The sequence below is a fragment of the Squalius cephalus genome (genome assembly GCF_949319135.1).
Source record: "Squalius cephalus genome assembly, chromosome: 24".
Taxonomy (NCBI): domain Eukaryota; kingdom Metazoa; phylum Chordata; class Actinopteri; order Cypriniformes; family Leuciscidae; genus Squalius; species Squalius cephalus.
Genome location: NC_137145.1, coordinates 4403000 through 4425597, shown reverse-complemented (window position 1 = coordinate 4425597; position 22598 = coordinate 4403000). Strand labels below are relative to the sequence as shown.

Genomic DNA, 22598 nt, shown 5'->3' with positions numbered 1-22598 from the left:
GAAAGCATCCCACAAACTTGCAATGAAGGAATTCACTGAAGGAATAAATCCTATTATTACACGGCTCTGTGGAATACTTGATTCTGATTGGTCAATCCCACCATCCAGTGCTATGCTATTCCCAAATAACAACCGCTGAAAACAGATAATGCAGGCTCATCCGAGTTACTGAAGTCAGCAGCGCTATACGCTTGCTAGGAACATTTTTTCTTCGTGGAAGTTTTGCATTAATTTTGGTGAGCTAATAAAATATTAAAACTCAGTCAAATCAATATTTTGCTGCCATTTTGTGACTATTGTTTTGTACACTGTTGGATTATAAGATACAAACAGGTACGATTATAAAACAGTTTAATCTGAAATCAATATCTCTTATCTCCATAATTATTTATGTGGCGAAATGCTGTGTAATAAGTGATATGACTGTATATTAAATGTACGTCTAGTTTGAACTTGCTGCGCTAGCAACTGCACTCTCCGCGGAAGCTTTGCGTTTAAAGACCTAATCAAATATTTCAACTCAGATCAATATTTTGTGCCTAATTATTTACTTATGTGGCAAGTAGCCATGTAATAAGCGGGATAATGTTCATCCAGATGGTTGTTATCTCAGAATAAACCCCCTTCAGGCTGATGCAAGACCCCGACGCGAATTCATCACCCTGTCGGGGTTTATTCTGAGATAACAACCGGCTGGATGTACATTATCCCTTACTTATCGTATCTAAACAATCCTAAAATAACACTGCTCAGAACAACCACATAGCAACGACCTAGAAACCACTCAAAACTCACTAGAAACTGGATAGCAAGATGTTCAATAACTCTGAATAACCCTAACAACTGAATTGCAACATGTTAACAATGACCTCAACTACATAGCAAACAGAACAAAAGATGCAACAGAAATGTTCAAAATAAGAAACTTTTCCTCCTGTAAATGCGGACATATGTTGTTGTTTTTTGCATGTCTAACATCATGTTAAAAATGTCCCTACAAAATCTGTGCCAAAGGAATTTTCAGTGCCTTACAATTAGATGATGCATCTATGAGTCAAGAGCGCATGTAAACCACACCCAGAGTGCAGAAACCACCACGTTACGGTGTAAATTACACTGTTTTGAGGAGGGGTTTTTAACTCCTGTCTCTTTTGACCAAAATAACCGTTCATAGAGTTGATAGATTTGTGTGAATGTAAGTTACGGGGTGCTTCTCGCCCACTGCATGCTCAGTAATAAATCAAGGCTCACGGGACAGGGCCTGGAAGGCATTGTGGGAAACAGCTTTCTCATTGGTCGAGATTATGAGGTAATGACACAACACTGCACTTTGCCTTTCCCAAAATTTGGCCCCTGGGTAAACCTTACCACCTTGACCTCAGACGTGACCCTATAAGGACCCTGTGACCAGTTCATGGTTTAGCAAACTTTCTTAAAGAAACAGTAGACACTAAAATGACTCGCCTTCATGTTGTTCCAAACCTGAATGACTTTCAGGTCATTCAACCCAACATGTTGGGTTCCACAAAGAACCTTTAAGTGAACAGTTCTTAAAATAAAAAATGTTTCTTAGTGTAAAGAAATGTTTTCCAATTTGTTCAATGCAAAGGCTCCATGGATGTTAAAGGTCCTTCATGGAACCATAGATGCCAATAAAACGCATTTATTTTAAAGAGTGTATGGATTTACAATTCAGTGGAAGTCAATGGGAACCAAAATGTTTGATTACCAACATTCTTCAATTTTTTTTCATTTTTTTATGCTTTTCACTTTGTTTAAGCAATTCATTTTGATTCAACACCGTTGTAACATGTTTATGGTTCAAATGAGATTGCTTCATGTTAAATTGACTTGATGTTTTAATTTTGAAATAACATCTTTCAATCAAGTAACCCAATCAAACAGGACTTTTTTTATTTCCCATCATGCTTTCCACAGGGCTGAATTGGGAGACTAAATATTGAAATAAAGTGTTGTTATTTGCATTTTTAGCAAGATGAGAAAATGGAGACTTGTTAATGTTTAATGTTCTATTATGTTGGTTTTTAAAAGTGTATCTTATGTTAGTGCTTTTGGTCAAGTGTCGACATGCTAACAAGAATTCAAATTGTTTTAAAAATACCACTATGGTAGTGATCACTTCTAGACTGCCAACAGAACATCACATGTATATAGAAAAGTTACAGTCAAACACAAAAATTATTCAGACACCAGGTATACTTTTTGATATTTTTTCACTAATGGGTGCAGGACACTATAGTTAATTTATGCAAGTGAGGATACCAAAATTAAATAAACTGTGACATATTATACCCAAAAAATGTTCATACAGTGACTACCAGTAAAATGTATAAAAATATGGGACCAAAAATTATTCAGACATTTTGACCTGACCATGTTTTGCTTAATTTTTTTCTATAATTGCTAATGCGACCTTTTTACACACACAGACTGAACAAAATGAAGCATTGCTTGGTAATTGGTTGAGCTAAATTGGTATTATCTAATTGTGTAGTTAAATTTAACAGCTGACAGATATTCAACATAATTCATTTGTGAGACAGTAACAGAAGGATGGACAAAACCAGTGATTTGATAACTCTTGAGTTCTTGTCATATTTTATTACCATTTTCTAAACTATAGCGAATAAACTGTGATAATGTGCGAAATGTTGGTTTGACTGTATATTTAGTTTGTTGTTATGTAAATCATAGGCCTAATCAAGAAGCATTAACCATTGAAGTTAAACTAAAATCAACATTCAATCAAGTTAAATGAACACCATTGATCCAAGTTAGTTGATTCTATTGGGTTTTACTTGTTTCAATCACGTGGAATCACAGTCCAAGATTGATTTATGTTCAGCCAAAGAGCTATTTTTTGAGTGCAGGTTTTGAATGACATGAGGGTGAGTAAATAATGACAGAATTTTCATTTTTGGGTGGACTATCCCTATCCTCTAATTTTTGGGATGATCTGTTTCTTTAAGAGCTGTCATGTGATAATCTTCAAGCACTCACCGTTTGATGACTGTGGTCGCAATAGCGAAGCCCAAAATACTCTGTTTCAGCGAGGTTCACGTGATTGAACACATAGTCCAGCACTACAGAACCTTTGGTTGATTTCTGTGGAGAAATTAGAAATGCATTAGAAATCTCATCATGAACACACTGTTCTCAGAAAAACACAAGCAGCATCAAAGTTACGAGCTCAGCTGGACTGCATCTCTCCTGAGGATCTGCTGACAGTGAGAGGAGGGTTTGTGGCTTTCTTCTCTGATTCAATAGTGTTTAACGGGCTACTTTCAACCACAAACCACACATATGATAAATGAGCCGTGCACACACCGATTACAGCATGAAAACACACACCACTAATGCGAATAAAGTTGAGCATGACTAAGGTAAATAGAGGTAAAACGAGTACAGATAAAGGAAACACAATGACTAAACCTGCTATTACGTTACACTCTGACTGATGATATACTCCTTGTTTTTTAATATTGTTTTAGCTCTGAGGCCCTGTTTACACCTGGTATTAAAGGATTAGTTCACTTTCAAAAAAATGTTTGCTGATAATTTACTCACCCCGATGTCATCCAAGATTTTTCTTCAGTCGAAAAGAAATTAAGGTTTTTGAGGAAAACATTCCAGGATTTTTCTACACAGAATGGACTTCAATGGCAACCAACTACACCAATGTTCAAAGAAGGTTCAAATGTCCGTCTCAATGCAGCTTCAAAGTCTCGACACGATCCCAGATGAGAAATATGGGTCTTATCTAGCGAAACGATTGGTCATTTTCTAAAAAAAAAAATATTTATATACTTTTTAACCACAAATGCCCATCGTGTACCATCTCTGAGATGTGCCACGCATTGCGTCATCACGTTGGAAAGGTTATAAAGTATATATATATATATATTATTTTTTAGAAAATGACCGATCGTTTCGCTAGATAAGACCCCTATTTCTCGACTGGGATCGTGTCGAGACTTTGAAGCTGCATTGAGACGGACATTTGAACCTTCTTTGAACATTGGTATAGTTGGTTGCCATTGAAGTCCATTCTGTGTAGAAAAATCCTGGAATGTTTTCCTCAAAAACCTTAATTTCTTTTCGACGGAAGAAAGAAAGACATGGATATCTTGGATGACATCGGGGTGAGTAAATTATCAGCAAAAATTTTTTTGAAAGTGAACTAATCCTTTAAGAGTTTCGCATATCCACCATGTTTGTAGTTTTTTAACACTTTGTATTAGTGTTTGTAGTTCTAATAGAATATTAGCCGTTTAGAGTGTGCACTTCGGGTTCAAAGCAGAAACAGTAGACCATCCGGGTATCTCTGGAATACTCATTTCAACACATCATGATTTGGGACACACTCTATTTAGAACAGATAGTGAAGCGAATTGGGAATTTTTGATTGAATTAATGCCGGCTTGGTGAGAGACTTGAAAATATCAAAACATGAAAATATATTACCAACACTAGACATATGGTTAAGTCAATAAACATTTGGTTAGCCCCCTGAATACAAGATGATAACATCAACATTTTCGATCTGTTTTGCTCTAAGAGAAAAACTGTAAAAGTGTATATCTGCTTAAAGTTTATATTTTTGGGCATCATGGGGTCTTTAAATCAGAGGCAGATCAATCATACCCGCCCTAATTCCAGTGGGTTTGAGAAAAAAAACCCTAAACCAGTTCAGCCCTGTTCTAGTAAATTCACGCAACAAGTACGTTACCACTAATAAAAGCTTTATTATGTTAATAAATCTTCAGTGTTTATGTGACATCTCTGCTGATAGTTGTGCAACTGCAGCTCACACGTATGACACACGTCAGCTCATATGACACACGGTGAGTGAGAGGAAACCTGCAAGAGTTTCTCCCCGCCGTGAACACACACACATATAAAACACACAAAGGGTTTGGCGTGTATTCAGTGTTTTGCAGCTCCACACAGACGTATGTCATGATCGCTCCTATTACACACGCTGCAGGGTGAAACACAATAAACTTCAAATCTGAAATACTATATTCAGCAGAAAACCCACAGGACTGAAATATCACACACAAGTTCTCTTCAACATCTCCTAGACAGAGATGACATTAAATGGAGAGTAGAGGTTTCTCCTGGGAAAAAGACCCCAGGAATCTCACATGCGTCTCCTTTCAAAACAGATCTCAAAAATGTCTCTCAGATTTTCCAGATGCTGAAGTCTGCAATAAAAATCTCAATATAAACTCAAACATTTCTCATCAAATGATCTGAGCTGTTATCCACGTTCATTTTATAGCACTGGATGATAATAATGAACTTATTTGGGTCTGTTTTTATTAAAATGAGAAAAAAATACTTTTGATACTGATAGTTGATACTTCAATGAAATGTAATTGAAGCCTCATGAGCCCTAAAAGAGCAAAATTTGAGAAATAGCATTAATAGAATTACAGGGATAAAATCAATAGTGATGCACCAAAATTATTTCTTTATCAAAACTCAGACAACGAAATGAAAGTTTAAGTTTTCATTTAGATTGAATTTATTTTCCGTTTTATTGACGTCTTTCCGCCGTTCAAACACTGATTGATGATTACATTACAAGTTGTACTGTATATTTCAACTGTTGATGATCATTCATGTTATTTCATGCTATAACTAGTAGTAAAGAGGAAGTGATGATCCAATCACGTTATGATTTTATTATAAAATGACATAAATTGAAAGTTGAAACTTTGTTTCATATGAAAAGCAACAAATTGCTAAGCTTATTGCGATTATTGGATGGGGTGTGCGCGACAAATAATGTTTAGTGAAGATTTGTTCACCAATTGACTGACAATAACATACAGTAGACTAAATTTGATCTCGGTTCATCAAAATGTTTGTTTGAAATCTATATTATCAAGCTGACATGTTTACATTGTAGCTTCTCCACTGACACAGTCAAAACACGCAATCAGAGCAGTGCTAATTAGACCTCATTATTTTGGTCAATAAATTCGGCCCTACAGTCGAAACCGAAAATGCATTTTCGACCAAAAATCTTTGGATGCCGAAAAATCTTCGGTGCATCACTATGTCGTTTAAGCAACAACAATGTACTAAAAACGTAAAAGTTTTTCCTTTGTGTTTTTCGCATATAGACGATAGTGTTGTCATGGATCTGCGAAAACGACTAATAACGCTGTATTCTGCTACCAGGCCAGTAGATGGCGATGTCACTTTGTAAAGAAACACTACGCGTCTATAGAGCTGGTAAGTCCCGCCCGCCCCTTCCGCTAACCCCACTGGACCTCTAGGTTGAAAAATCGTCAATGCAAGTGAATGGGAGAAAATAATTATTTTCTGGTCCCGTTTGAATTGTGCCATGAATGTAAACATATGTTGTCTGTGAATTTTTTATATAATTTTTCGTGTAAAGAATGCTACAATTTAGCGGGTAGAAGTTTGATACGGTTAGACTTTGTGTGAGAGCACTTTGTGGACTACAACTCTTCGCTGCTTTCGACGCGTTTGAAACGTCACCACCACTCGCACACGGACACTAGCTCACGGATCCCGCTAAACATGGCTGTGTCTTTGGTGCACTTCACCGCCTTCTTTCAGGGAGAGGACAAAATCGTTGAGGTTGGCGAAAACCACGGGTAAGTCAACTTTATGGGGTGGCGTCACACAGGCGACATGTAGTCTTTCTCGTTATGTCTTTTCCACAACTGCTAGCCGAAGAATCATACCATATACTGTCAAACTCGTAACATGAAAAATTATATTAAAAATTCACAGACAACATATGTTCACATTCATGGCACAATTCAAACGGGACCAGAAAATAATTATTTTCTCACATTCACTTGCATTGACGATTTTTCAACCTAGAGGTCCACTTGGGGTTTTACGGATGGGCAGGACTTACCAGCTCTATTGCCTGAACATATAATACGCATGCACATGACGTCACCATTTTCACAAATTCACCGAGACGATAACGGTATCGTTTTCAAAAACGTGCTCTTTGAAACCCGTTTGCATTTTCAGACCCCCAAAATGCCATTGTCGTGTAAATGAACGACCAAAACGCATAAAAAGTTTTCCATTTTTAGTTGAAAACGGTGTTGTATAAATGTCCCCTACTGTTGCATTGGTATTTAGTAAACTCTGCATATATATTTGTTTTCTATGTATACTGAACAGAAGAGATCACTGCTCATATGTGTGTTTAAGGTGCTCATGTTCCCACACTGCCGGTCCCCGGTGGCGAAATATCTATCAAAGCTGAACACGGGAACACAGGTACGGCCTTACCAGGGAAAAACCCCCCATTGTGTGTGACCTCTGATGTCAGTGTCGTAATTCAAATCCCAAAAGCCCAACGGGAGGAGAGGTGAATATGGCAAACCGCAAACACGCTGCTGTCCAAAGGGTCCCGGCACGAACACGGCCAGGAAAGATCCTCCTAAATCATGCCTTCCACATTCCTGCCATATCTCTCTTCCCGATAAGACATTTGTGCTGGTTAGGGTGGGAATGTTAAAATAACAGGGAAGAGTGAAATTAATAGATAGGAAGTGTATTTCCTTGTGTCGAGAAATGCTGCTTGGCATCGGCAATTTTCCAACTTACTGCAGATAAAAATGATACAATAGAAGGGCAAAGCTTTTCTGTGCTGGGAGAGAAACTTAAGCTGCCATTATATTTAATGCCCACGTCTTTTTAGTTTCATCGGATAGTAATGTTGATAACAAACCCACAACAGATTAGTGTTCGCATGCATTATCAAATGTACATTAATAACAGCCCTATGTTAAATGACAAAGTAAAAAAACCTTTGCAGCAATTTTAAGTGGCATTTGGAAAAAAGTTAAAGCCGTGAAATGCTTTATAAATCTAAACAACGAGAAATCTCCTAACTTTGTCCTAACTTGTCATAAATGCAATGTCCTAACTTTACCTTCATTTTTAAACTGTGCTTTATATACTTGTTCTATTAAAATAATTTAAATCAAAAGCACATATATATATATATATATATATATATATATATATATATATATATATATATATATATATATATATATATATTTGTGCTTTTGATTTAAATTATTTTAATATATATTATATAATATATACTGTGTGTGTATGTATATGTATATATATATATATATATATATATATATATATATATATATATATATATATATATATATAACAAACTTAAAAATAAAATAAAATACTATTATAATCAATCAAAAATATTATTATAAAAGTATACATACTGCATATTGCAATAGTAGTAAGATTAATGTGGTAGGCAATCTAAGTGAACATAGCCATTGTTAATAATTGCAGACTGGGAAGTAAATAAAAAAAGCACAAGCATAGATCTAATAAATATATATTGATCTTACATTTACATTTATGCATTTGGCAGACGCTTTTATCCAAAGCGACTTACATTGCATTTCAAGGTACACATTTACGTTCTTCTCTGTGGTGATACGCGTCCTTTTGCATCAATTTCACACTGTCAAGAAGACAGATGAACTCATGGAGAGCGAGACTGAGATTGTAAAGACTTGTTTACTGAAAGCAGAAAGTGAAGCGTAGGCGTGCGTCTGATAACACAAGCTTATCAAATCAAAGCCTGATTGTGGTATTATGTCCAAAAGCGCACAAAGAAGATTAACTAATTAACACAATCCGACTCAAGTCCACCTACAAAAACACACTGTGCTCGTTCACTTTTTCAAATACCCTCCCATCATCCAGTTTTGTTTAATTAAACAAAAAAGAACATCCAGCCATTTAATTGGTTGCAATTGCAATGCAATTACACTAATATCTGAAATCAAACATTGCATTAATGAATCAAATGTGCTTAACAGTTATGAAAACAATGCAAAAAAATGGTAATGGTCCTAAAACAGGCTTCTTTTTTCTATCTTTCATGTGATTTAGGGGTGAAATATGACCCGGACATGCTCTTGACAGATTTGGTCAGACCCATCCTCATATGTGTCTTTCTAATGGCAGCGTGGGACATTCTGAAGGTTTGGTCATTTAAGACATTCTTTGAAACAATTAACTCCCTCTGACATGCCCTGCTGTCCCCATAGCAACGGGGTCACTACATTAACGAGACCTGACCATCTGCTGCTGCCGGCTGTACGGGTGTGGCAGTGTGTGTGTGTGTGTGTGGTGCTGATATCCCATCAGCAGATGTTCCTTCACTCCTCTAGAGACCAGAGAGAGCCTAAATGGGTGAATCTGACTAAACCTGTCAGGAGCAAGTCCAGGTCACATTTACTTCAAACTCAAGAGAAAGAAAGAAGAAATTACATTGTGCATAAAATGATGCATTTTTCATGACAATTAAAAACATTAAGTCCAAAATTATTTAAGATAGTAATAGTTAGAATCTTGAGAAAATTCTTTGAAAAGGAATCATGAGAAAATACTTTGAGAAAAAAATCTCTCTTCAAACTCAAGATAAAGAAAGAAATTAGAATTTGCATAAAGAAAATGAATCCTTTTTCATAAGGTTAAGCCCAAATTTTTAATGCAGACAATGTTAAAAAAAAAAAAAAATATATATATATATATATATATATATATATATATATATTTCAATTGTGAAAGGGTTTGTTTAATTGTGAAAGTATTACTATATCATGGTAATATTTGTTGTACTTCTTTTAATTTATGATTAATATAATACAAAAAAACACTATTAAATTCCTGAAAATGATCCAGGATGATGAAAATGACCAATTTTTTTCGGGGGGAAAAACTCTTAAAAGACTATTTTGTTATATATTTCATTTAATTTCATAGAGATTCACTTAAACAGACACTGAAAGCTCTGCTTTGAGAAGTCACAATAGATCCAATGGTATAGAAAACTCATAATGGCCAGGCTATCTGGTCTCGGTTGGGACGTGAGTGTGTTTCAATGATTTAACACAACAGAAAAGCCACTTCTCTTCTGGTTTTTGCTGGAAACGCTCCAGATGTCTGTGACCCCCCCCCCCCCCCCAGTCACAGACCCTCGTAGTTTCCATAGTTACTCAAAAATAAAGACAAAGATGCGACACATGGTTTACAGCGCCTGCACTTTCAACACAACACCGGCACTGAGGCGCTTCTTTGACAAGCACGGTCTTGAGTCACACGGGAAACGCTGTATTGTTAACCAGCAATTTTACAAGTGGTTAACATTCTTCTGTGAATGCAAACAATAAGTAGGGTTAAAAATGCAGGATCCTCTAAAGGACGTAACATGATATAGAAGGTCATAAAATGGTACTTTGATATACACTAGGTTGATTAACAAATGTATATGGTACTGCAAGAATACTATAGTACTGTCAAGTTAAATTTCTTAGAGAGCTGTGCAATAATTGCCATGGTACATGATATTTCAATGCAATCATGTCCAAAAACCATGAACTCAAGAAAAAAAGAAAAAAAAAGCAAGTGTATGTTCTGCAAACTCCCACAATGACTAGAGGAAACACATGGTACATACCAGCTTTTGCAATCAAAGGCAGAGGAACTCGCACAACTGATAACGCTCCAAGCCAAACACATCAACCAACGTTGAAAGATGAAGCAAAGCTAAATGCGACTCAAACATGAACCGTGAATAAATAAAGCCAACACACTAGTTTACTTGGACGAAACTCACAAAAGAGCAAATGTGTCAATGTGTCTCCTCGCCACAAAAAAGTTTGCAATCCTAAGTCAGAGATCTCAGCATGAACTCAAACATTATTAAATGCTCACAAGTCCGATCACACCAAGAAGAACGATAACTATAACAATATTAGCATCCACACCAGCGGACAATATCGGTTTATTCGAAGGATAACATTTATGATACGGGCCCACATGTTTTGCTTGTATATTTGTCACTGTAATACTTCTAACACATAGGTAAGTAGTAAGTAGTAGCAAGTTTATAGTAAGTTCTGACACATCACTGTCTTTGCACTGACACCATTCGCAACGTTCTTGATAACTTTGGGTATGTAAAATCTTTGAAGTGACTCCCTTGAGTGCAGAATTTTGACAAATGTTGCTCTTAGAGTGACGTAAAAGTTGTGTGAATTACGATATGACTGTTCAGGTCGCATTGCATTGGATATCACTATCGGATTATGGACCACATATGGAACTGGCCCAAATTGGGATTGAAAAGATCAGATTCCATGTGGTTTGTACTATTACACTGACAAAAACGGATTTGGGCCACATTTACCTGCAGTCTGAATTAAAGATGCACGATATATCGGCCACCATATCGGTATCGGCAGATATAGGTTTATTTTTAATGTTATCGTTATCGGCCCGATAATTTTTTTTTGTTCACCATGTTTTTTAATTGCTTGAATTATGATTTGAATCACTTCAAAAAAGGAAAATACAGTTAAGTCCAACATGTGTAGCGCAAGTCTGTCAGATAGACTACATAAAATTGTAATGAGAACATTAAAATTGTGTGCTTGGGACATGGCTTTAAATGGTGGGACTTCTTTTTTTGTGATCAGACTCTCAAAAATTATATAAAAATTTGGTTTTAGATTTATCTCCCAATATATCGGCTATCGGCTTTCAGATATAAAGAAATATCGGTTATCGGTCTCGGCCAAAATTTTCATATCGGTGCATCCCTAGTCTGAATGTAGCCTTAGTTCTTTATTAATGAAATACAGGAGAAATACAAGACATTTCCCAACTATTGGATTTGAGTTTATGATTCTAGTCTTCTAGTCTACATATCAGGAAATAGAATATTCAATGTTTCTCTGGGAACTAAAACCCAGAAACCATATCTCTGTGGAGCTCTGCGCTTTGGGAAAGTTTTTACACGGCAGACGGATTTAAATTTAGACTCCAGCATCAGTAATAATTTATATGCACGAGGCTTGTTGAAATAGATGCGGCACTGTTGATGAGGGATGACGGATGAGCATTTCTGAAAGCCTTTGTTGAACGCTCGCATTCGACATTGGAAGAAACTTACCAGGGCCATTCCCAAACTAAAGACTGATGCAGGTAGTTTTCAGCGTGGCACGATTCACTGCTCAGAATAAGCCACAGTTAAGCAGTTGATCTGGAATGACTCTTACTTCAAAAACGTTTAAATAAAGCATAAAAGAACGACAAACCAACCGTATTATTTTTGACTGCCATCTATAATTCAAAGCTCATCTCAAACGGAGCATTGATGTAACTTTGATGAGCACCTCAATCAGCTCAATCAACTAAATAATTAGCATTCTGATTACTGACGGTGGTTCATTTAAGGGCATTTCTGCAGTGAATCACGGCGTATGTTCACGCTGAAGGAATGTGTCTGCACTGATCAGTGTTGATTCTGCATTTGACAGGAGAGATTACGACCCTCATTGTGACTAAAGAAAGCAGAGATTATTCCCATTTCTTTTCTCGCTCCTTCAAATGCCTGTTAAATCCTCTACCTTCAGCTGACACACAAACACTGCTGACACACAATCCCCAGATGGTTTTCGCATTTCTGCACCAATTTGGGACAAAATCTGCAGAATTCTTTAGAAATTAAGTGGATTTAAATGTTGAAAAGGCAGAACTAAGAGTCCTACACTCTTACTGGTGCCTGAAAGCAAAATCAAATTCACCAAAAATATCTAACAAACAAACACAGAGAGGCAGAACAGAATTGCATTCCTGTTGCTCAAACAGTAGAGCATTGCACTAGCCAAAGGTCATGGGTTCGATTCCCAAGGTATGCATGCACTGATCCAATGTATAGCTTGAATGCAATGCAAGTTGCTTTGAAAGTCAAATGCATGAATGTAAATTGTGAATTACAGACAATCCAATTCGGTTTATATGGGGTATATTTGCATGCACAGATTCTGACTATCAGTGATCCATTAGTAGTTTTACTTCCTTATGAGTGAAACACTGTGACTCTTTTAAAACATTGATCTGTTTGTTTGAGCAGCCCCTATGTGAAAAGGTGTGTTTCAAACGAACACCCTGATACAAATTGTTTTTAATGACTGTGAGATGAGATTTCTCAGAGGAATGTGGTTTGACAGGCTCATGGGTCGTAATGGACAGAATGTAATGTTTGTCTCCAGTCCACTTGAATTCACTAAGGAAAAAGTATCATAAGTAATTCCATGGGTTTGTGTGATTGCATGGTATTTTTTATATTAGTACTCAAGGTATTCATGATATCCTAATATTAGCCACCACTATCTTTTTTTTTTTTTTTTAATTGCCATGTCATTTTTTAGATGGATGGCTGCAGAGAATATTCTGTATGAATTCCTTTCTTGAATGTGACGTTGGCAGCGCCAATAAAACATCTCAGGGCTGTCAGGGGTTTCAGAGTTCAGGTTTGGAGTCTGTCTGTGCCTGTCTCCGAAACACCCATAAACCTAACCACTACATCACACAAACACACACACACACTTACAGTGGGTATACAATATCTTTTTTTTTTTTTTTACACATATAGAAAAATAGTAACTTCTGGGCTTTAGCAATCCTTATTGCATTATATACCAAACAGAGACCATTCAAAAATGGGGAGAAGCACTTTTTTTCCCCAAAGTTATGGTCCCCTATATGGTTTATTCCAGGAGATATGGACAATGTGGCTTTATGTGCAAATTGTTGAACCTAACCCATTTTTAATGGTTGAAAACCAAATGTGGTTGACTTTGCATACAGATACTTACACATTTGTTTTTTGACTCCAACAAATGTGTACAATTTAACAATTTACTCATGGAGCCACATTAAGATCTCCATATCTCTGGGATTTAACCATATAAGGCCTCTAAATTGAAGATACCAAAAGAAAGGTTTGTTAAGAGCCAAAATCTAAAATGATTAAGATATCTTCAGTACTTCTTGAGTTACAGGCATGCAAACGTTGGGGAGAAAACACGAAAAGTGCTTTTTCCCATTTTTGAACTGTTACTGTTGGTATATAATGCAACATAGATTGCTAAAGTAAATTGTTTTAACTAAGATACCTACCGATCTTTGTGTAAAAATAAAATAATGATCCTGCCATCTTTCTAATGTCATTTTCACCCACCTGTAATCTGGCTCCAAATCTAAGTGAATATTCATCCATTGAATTTAATATTTTGGCTTTCATCACTATTAATGTTTGTCTTTCTTCAGAAAAAAAAAGAGCAAAATCAAAAAAATGTGTCTGGAATGTTTCCGAAAATTGGGTTGCTTTGACATGGAATGACCCAAAAGCTAAATATTGAAAGGTTTGGGGTCAGTAAGAATTTTCTGAAAGAAATTAATACTTTTATTCAGCAAGGATGCATAAAAAGTGAGAGAAAAGGCACTTAATGTTACAAAAGATTTCTATTTCAAATAAATGCTGTTCTTTTAAACTTCAACATTAAACTTTCATCAAAAAATCCTGATTTTTTTTTGTCACGTTTCCACAAAAATATGAAGCAGCACAACTGTTTTCAACATTGATAATAATTAGAAATGTTTCTTGAGCAGCAAATCAACATATTAGAATGATTTCTGAAGGGTCATGTGACTCTGAAGACTGGAGTAATGATGCTGAAAATTCAGCTTTGAATAAATTACATTTTAAAATGTATTCACATAGAAAACAATTGTAATAAAATCAATATTACTGTATTTTTAATCAAATAAATGCAGACTTGGTGAGCAGAAGAGACTTGCTTTTCCCAATTTATGAAATTTCAGTCAGTGATTGAATTTACCATGGGGAAAAGCTGATGCACAAAAACACACTCCATATGAGCTGCAAATGCATGACGGTCCCTAGTCTGTGGTTTATTTCTGTCTCTCATGGCACATTGTCACTAGATGAGCACCAGATAATGGGCTTAAAAGGTCAGACTGCATAAAAAAAAACATTCAGTATTTTCACTCTGTCCTCTTCTGGACTGTATAATTCGCTGGTTAGGCTTATCATCATTATTAACATGAGCTATGAAGTGTGTTTGCAGTAGGTGAATAAGTACAATAAAACACACTCAGTTAGGATAACGCTGAGACACAAGCCCATTTAGGAATCCCATTAAACGCAACGATGAGGGATTTGATCCAAAGCTCGCATTAGTCCAACTCAAATCCAGCCAGAGGAAATCTGCTCATCTTATCACAAGGGTTTCTCTGCCTTTGTCTGGAAAGGCCGGCACACTCCCAAACGCCCCGCAACCCCCTCCACCCGCGCTGATGGGGTGGGTGTGACTGGAGGACGAGGGTACTGGAACCAGCGACACACACGGGGTAATACTTAATACACATTTATCCTGCCTTTCACTTTCTCTGTCTGTCGCCAATACAAAAGAGTACAATGGTATTACCAGGCTTTTGCACACTAACATGTTGGTAATACCTTGAATGCAGTCATTTATGTGCCATATGAATATGATAATCATACATAGTATGATCCCATAGTACAGTATATATCAAACTACCATTAAAATGTCAGAATTTTTCTGAAAATATGAAAATTACTTATCTTAGTCATTTTTAAAGGCATTTTATACACACACACATTTATTCAAATTCAATAAATAAAATTATATTTTATATCTTTTGTAATTGCTTTTTTTGTCATCACATGCATTTTTTTGACATCAGTTTTAGTATTAGTTAATATTTTTTTGAGTACAAAAACACTGTTTTTCATTATTTTTTATTTAAAATTTAAATTAAAGGCAGCACCACAAATACTAAAATGACATATATCACTGTATTTATATTACTGTTTGTTTTTAATACTACAATAAGGAGGATTTGGTGGTTTAAATGTTTAATTGTCATTAAAATGAACAATGTCTTATTTTCTTATTTTCATTTTAGTGTGAAATGTGACCCAGAGCTTCCATCGAATATGTGATATCACCACTGAACCATGAACCATCATGAGCCTATTTTGATGCCCCGTAGCTTCATACTGAACCCTTGAACTTCACAATGAACACAATAACAGCTTTTATTAATCTTTTTGTGTTGAAAAGTGCCAAAGGACCTTATTGTTTAGAAAGCACAGCCATTCTCTCACAGGAAACTCAATGGAGGAAGACGGTCTAAATCTTGCACCGGTCAGACCCTAAATAAACGTTTCTCTTTGTCAGACATTTCCAAATGTCAGGAGAGCGTCACCTCGACAGAAGCACTGGCTTCTGAGCTGCTGTCTTTGTTTTGCAATGATGGAAACATGTGAGCTGTTCTGTTCCTCACGCACAAATACACACACCGCCGTCTGGGTCAACTCAATGAGGCCTTTGTGTCGTGAGCGTGTGTGAATCGCTCCAATATTTGTGTGTGTAAGCATCTGTGCACATAAGCAAAATGTGTGGCTTTGTAAGCACTTCCTAACAAATAAAACACTTAAATGCAAAAAGACAATTTTTATTGCTCATATTTAGTGTAAGTGCATCAAACCTCTAACAATAAGTATTAAAGTTCAGCGTGTGTGTCGCTCTGCAGTGTTTGTGCTTCTACTTTACTAACTGATCAGATGCACCATTTTCACCTGCTGGACCAAAGAACAGGTGGAAAAATCCCACAGACGCACACTGAAAAACACCTAGGCCCACATAGCAACACCCTAGCTTTATTTATGGGATTAAGTTTTGCACATAAGCATAAGATCCCATCCTCCCTTCAGAGCGTCTCCAAAGCCACGCCTCCTTCAAAACACATAGGCTGCGTCCGAAATCTCATACTCTCTTGAGTAGGTACTTATTTTGAATGAGTAATTACTTCACGACCGCATATAGTATGAATGTGTGCATTATGAATGTAATCTGGACGTACTACATTCGGAATGTTGTCATTATCATGTGACCTACCAGTATCAGTTACGTCACTTCATTGCAATTCACAAATCCTCTCCTGTGGCCTCATGGGATAGTAAAGTGTCCATCGGCGCACCTCAGAATCTCGCCGGAAGTAGTAGGTCATCCGGGTACTTTTTGCCTACACTTTTATGAGTACTGTGAAGTCGGACATAGGCCTACTTCTTTTGTCACATACTGTTTTTCACCTACTAGATAGTGGGTATATGCGATTTAGGATGCAGCCATGAATGCAAAGCATACAGCAGCGTTTGCAGAACGTTACGAGACGAGATACGGCGTTGAATTACCTCATGTCTCAAAGCACACAACATTACAATAATAATGAACGTAAACAACTTACAGACCCCTTGTACCACCTGACTGCTGCAGATTCATTTCGGCGTTGATAGTGTTGACATAGAAATCCGAGTATGAGGACGTGAACCGCTCCGGGTAGAACGTCACAGGTTGCCATCTCGTAATTGCTGTTACGATATGGCGTGAATGCAGCATACGCTTGCTGTTTTGGTTCAGGAGGAACTGTAAAAGGCGGCGGTTGTTTGTTTGTGGCACTCTGTGACTGACGTCTGTCTACAACTCTGGATAGACTTACAGAACGCGCTGATGACGTGTGATGTCTGCGAATCATGACCGAATGTAATGATTGGACGAATATTTTTTTTTGGTCCTGTGACTTCCACAGAAAATATATGTTTTAATATTTAGACGACTTCTATGATCGATTGCTATGAAGAGAGATTCAACCAGTATAACAGAAAGTTTTTATAAAACACTTTAATGTCTTAATGGACGGAGGTAGCTGGACACTTTCATCAACTTTTATCTAAGACTCTGTTCCTGTGGTTTATAATGACCATGACCTACATGCCTAACAATGTGCAACAAACTAATAAAACCTCTGATTAAAAGCATTCTGACCCCTTCACACGGTTATTTTTACCTCCTCTCTGTAGATATCAGGTAAAAGCTACAAAAATGCATTGTGCAGATGATGTTCAAACTCAAATACTGCTCATTTCTCCTCATGTACTGTCCATTAAAGACTTGCTAAAGATCCTCCTGCTCTGCTGTCCATTAACAATTTAGAGCAAACGGCAATATGATATGTCACTTTGTTCAGAGTCAAACATGCAGCATGTGAACGATTACAAAAAGAGCAGTATGGGCTAATATACAAATTCAATCCATTTGTCCTGTATTAACTAACACCCTGGTTGAAATATGTCAGAGAATAAAATGAGGCTAACTTATTAAACTGACTGCACAACAGAACCAAACTTCTACCATTATGCATTGCCATGCAAATAAAGTGAAATACGATCTATAATGTCTAAGAGATGTTACTCCGGATAAGTCAAAGAGATGAAACAGGGATAAGTGCGTGAATCAGAAGAACTGTGTCTGAAAATAATATGGTAAAACAATGCTATCATGTCAACAAAACTATGATACTTCACAGTTCACTTACAGGTTTAATATTTAATAATGCAGTATTTAATAATATACAATATAGTACTGCATATCAACATGTATGTATTTAACATTTTACAAAAGCATGAGGCAGCAATATAATTAGGCCGTTCTCGTTGTGTTTGACCAGATCATCTGGTTACTGTAATCTGGTTAACAGTGTGCTGAGCTCATGTGTTCTGGGTGTGGACCACACCAGTATTAAATATGGAAACAGAAACTGTTGCTTTGGAACTACTACTATTATTTAACTACCATTTATGAATACGATAATCATATTATAATATAATTTACATTATATTAGGCTACTGTACTGCAAATATATACCTCACTTTTAAAAATAAGTTTTGTTTTCCACAGTGATGCCATAGAGGAACCATTCACAAATAAGCTTTCAGTGAACAGTTCTTAAAATAAAAATGTTTTCTTTTTAACATTTGCATAATCTAAAGAACCTTGTTCCACTATCAAGAACCTTTTGTGGAACGTAAGGTTCTTCATGGAATCATCAATGCCAATAAAGAACCTTTATTTTTAAGAGTGTAGTTATTTTATGTGTGTATTGGAATAAAGGAAAGCAGAGTGTATTTGCTCTCTGGATAAGTATAGTTCATCTTTTGAGCATATAGAAATAAGTCCTTATGAAGGCATCTCCTACCTTTATTCCCTGCTGTTGAGTGGTTAAAATCAGCTTGGACTCATCCAGCAGCAGAACCTCACAGTAAAACTCCTCTTGGACTGAACAGAAACAACTCATCTTGAAGTAGACAGGAGATCCCGGCCGAACAGCCTACAGAAAGCTCTCTTCTGTCGGAATGTTACAATCCATCAGGAGGAGATGTCAGCTCGTGTCCTCCTTTGTTACATCTTATCCTCTTCATTCTTCATGAGTGCACCATCCAAATGTCCCATCTGAACTCATATGATGAATAAAGTGTTATATGTAAAGGCTCATCGCGGTCCTGAAAGTGAATCCCGAAGCTTTCGGCAGGTCTCGGGCCTGTGGAAGACTTTAGCTGGAGCTGTCGGGCTGGATTGATCAAAGTGTCCCATCAAAATCTCCTGATTCACCGAACGGGTTTCACTGGGATTCATGCTGTGTGTTGCCAAGCAGCCCGAGCGGCTGTTCATGTGTGTGACTCCTCCCACACACACACACACACACACACACACACACACACACACACACACACACACACACACACTGTGTGAGCAAGACTGTCCTGCCACCTGTTGGAAACTCAGCGCATCCTCTCATCTCGTTATGCTGTTAGTGACTTTCTTTCTTTCTTTCTTTCTTTCTTTCTTTCTTTCTTTCTTTCTTTCTTTCTTTCTTTCTTTCTTTCTTTCTTTCTTTCTTTCTTTCTTTCTTTCTTTCTTTCTTCAATATATTTAGGCTATTACTTGATAAATAACATGTATAGGCCTATATCAAATATTATTATTGTAATTAATAATTATTATATTATAATCAAGTACTTTAATAATTAAATAATGTTACATATTAAGTAATGTAAAAATATTTTATATCATATTTAAAATATATTTAATATATGTAATAACATTGTTAGATTGAAAACATTTTAAATATAATATAAAACAATTTTACATTATTTAATATGTAACATTATTTAATTTACAGTTCCTCAAATAATGTTGTAATTAATAAATACAATGCAAATAAAATAAAATGTTCTTTATTATAATTAATAATAATATAATAATTAAATAGATTTAAATTTTAGATTTATTAATTTAGAATAAAAATATTCCATTGCATTTCCACGAAAATATCAAAGTAACTGCAGTTATTTCGACTGTTGTAACGTATCAGGCTCTTTCAGGCAGTGCAAGATTTCGAAAATTTGTCTGTATTTTTGTTACATATATCTTTTAGGACAGTAATGGAAATTAATTTACTTCAATGATTCAATTATTATTAATTATTCAATATTATTATATTATAATATAATATAATATATTACAATGATTCAATTATTATTAATTATTCAATATAATTATAATATAATATAATATATTATTATTATTATTATTATCATTCTACATGTCTACAAATCATTGAAGAGATTAAAGCAATTCTTTAACCTGCCGCATGGTGTCGTTGTGAGCACACAGCTCACTGCGCATGCTCAAAGTCTGACTCCACTAACAATATGGCGAAGCGTCGCGGGGACTGGAGCTGCTGAGCAGAAAATCACTCACACAAAAGAAGAAAAAGTTTCAAACAAACAAATGATATAATCAGCGAACAGAGAAATATCCGTTTACAGGGCTCCAACAATATGAATTCACGGGATCTATTCCGACCTGGGCGATAAACTCGAGTTATTTACTGGAAGAGGCGAATGTTTGTGCAGGTAAGACTTTAACTGGCTTCAGTAATATTTATATAGGCTAAACACAATAAGCTCTGATACACAATAATATACAGAAGTATATGTTAATAAGCCGTTGGTCAAGTTTATAAAATCATAAAAGTGTGCTGTTAAAACTAGTAACGTTAGTGCTTTATAAAACTGAGCCTGAAGAAGTGTGTATTTATAAGTAAGTATGTGTGAAGAGTTTGCAGTGATGTGAACACTCGTTTACATTGATATGTTTTTATTCATATCTATATATTGTGTATTTTACTGCTCTACAATGTTTAACAACTTGTCTTTGAAATATACATAAAGTTTACTCTATACTTTACCAATGTTATTTCTTGTATTTCCTCTAATAAACTCTACAATGGTATTGTACTCTAATATTATGCTACATACTTCATATTATTTGATATAAATTGTTAAATTATACCATATTTTTTTTTTTCTCAACATAAATGTATGTACAGAAATCATTATTCTATATCCCTCCTCTAATTTGCATACAAATCTTTTCCATTTCATTATCAGGAAGATACCATATTAATTATTCTCTATTGAACTCTATCAGTACCACAATAAACTCTACACTGGTATTGTACTAATATTCTGCTACACTTCACAGACTTTTATTTTGCTCTGTAAATTCTGCTCTAGTAATCTGCTTTAACAAAGTCTATTGTTCCTCTAATTCTACTCGTTTAATCCAAATTGCACTATAATAACCTACTCAAACTCTAATAAACTACTATGAACTCTCTGATAAACTCTGTTCTTCTGTGCAGGAGTCCAGCAGTGGATCTGTGCTGCAACCTTGGCAAGACGGTGAGGAAAACTTTTTTTTGTTTTAAATCACTGTGCTATGACGGTCTTTGACTGACACCAAAGAGTTGAGCTGAAGAAAAGTGTTGTTATTTTTACCACTCCCCTGCTGAAGCGTAATCCGTGTTGTTTGGCTTTGACGGAGCCTTTGAATGTGGTTTGACATTGTTTCAGCTGTTGTTGTCATATCTGATGCAGCTTTCTGGGGCGGTTAAGATCTATCATGGGAAATCTAGCAGTGACATTGTGCCTAATCAGTTCATAAGCTATCCAGGCAGTTTTAATATTTCTCTTTTATGTTAGTGTGTTGTTTAGTAATTGTATTGGATGCTTGGGTGGTTTATAATGGCCATGTCTGTTTTTTTTGTGGCTGCAGTGAATGACTTCATTGTACAGCTTTGGATTCTGTTGCTTGTTTTTTTTATTGAAAGCTTAAGTCCTCATTTATTGTATTTTAATATTGCATGGAAAAGAGTGACCAGAATGCTATCCAAAAATGTTTCCATGTGTGTTCCATGGGGAAAAAAGTAATAAGTAGTGCTGTCAATCGATAATTAAAAAATATTAATAGTTAATAGCACATTTTTTTTGTAATTAATCATGATGAATTAAAGTTATTATATTTTTATGTTGTAATACTTTCACATTGAATCTCCAAAATAATGTAGAAACAACATAAAAACAGTATACTTGTTTAATGGCATCTTTTTACTAAGCACTACGAATGAAGGCCAGCATCACTGATACCAGTACTAATACTGACGTCTCTATTACATGGATTTTTCACATGATTACATGAATTTTATAGGTGTGTAACGATACCCTCATGTCCCGATTCGATACATATCACAATACTGAACACACGATACGATATTATTGCGATACTCCATCTGATAAAAGGTTAACAAAAAATGTACTGTAGATTAAAATGGTAAATTTGGTATGGTAAACAAGGCTTGGACTTGTGCTGGAAACCCAATGCACAGGACAATAGAGACACCAGAATAAAAATATTCATGATTCTGAATCATGAATATTA

General features: G+C 35.8%; 2 protein-coding genes across 4 annotated transcripts in view; one reads left to right on the top strand and one right to left on the bottom strand.

The window, feature by feature from the left end:
- The window catches only part of epb41l4a (erythrocyte membrane protein band 4.1 like 4A), a 55331-nt gene extending 35814 nt beyond the window's left edge, over window positions 1–19517 (bottom strand). For all 3 annotated transcript variants that reach the window (XM_079861218.1, XM_079861216.1, XM_079861217.1), the window contains exons 1-2: window positions 19012–19517; window positions 3022–3126 (exon numbers count right to left, since the gene is read on the bottom strand). In XM_079861218.1, coding sequence (XP_079717344.1) covers window positions 3022–3126; window positions 19012–19110 — 204 coding nt within the window. In that variant the 5' untranslated portion in view covers window positions 19111–19517. The remainder of the gene's footprint in view (window positions 1–3021; window positions 3127–19011) is intronic.
- A 996-nt stretch (window positions 19518–20513) lies between these two features.
- apc (APC regulator of WNT signaling pathway) overlaps window positions 20514–22598 on the top strand; it is a 39019-nt gene continuing 36934 nt past the window's right edge. The window contains exons 1-2 of the mRNA XM_079861195.1: window positions 20514–20731; window positions 21523–21562. The gene's annotated coding sequence lies outside the window, so the exon portion shown is untranslated. The remainder of the gene's footprint in view (window positions 20732–21522; window positions 21563–22598) is intronic.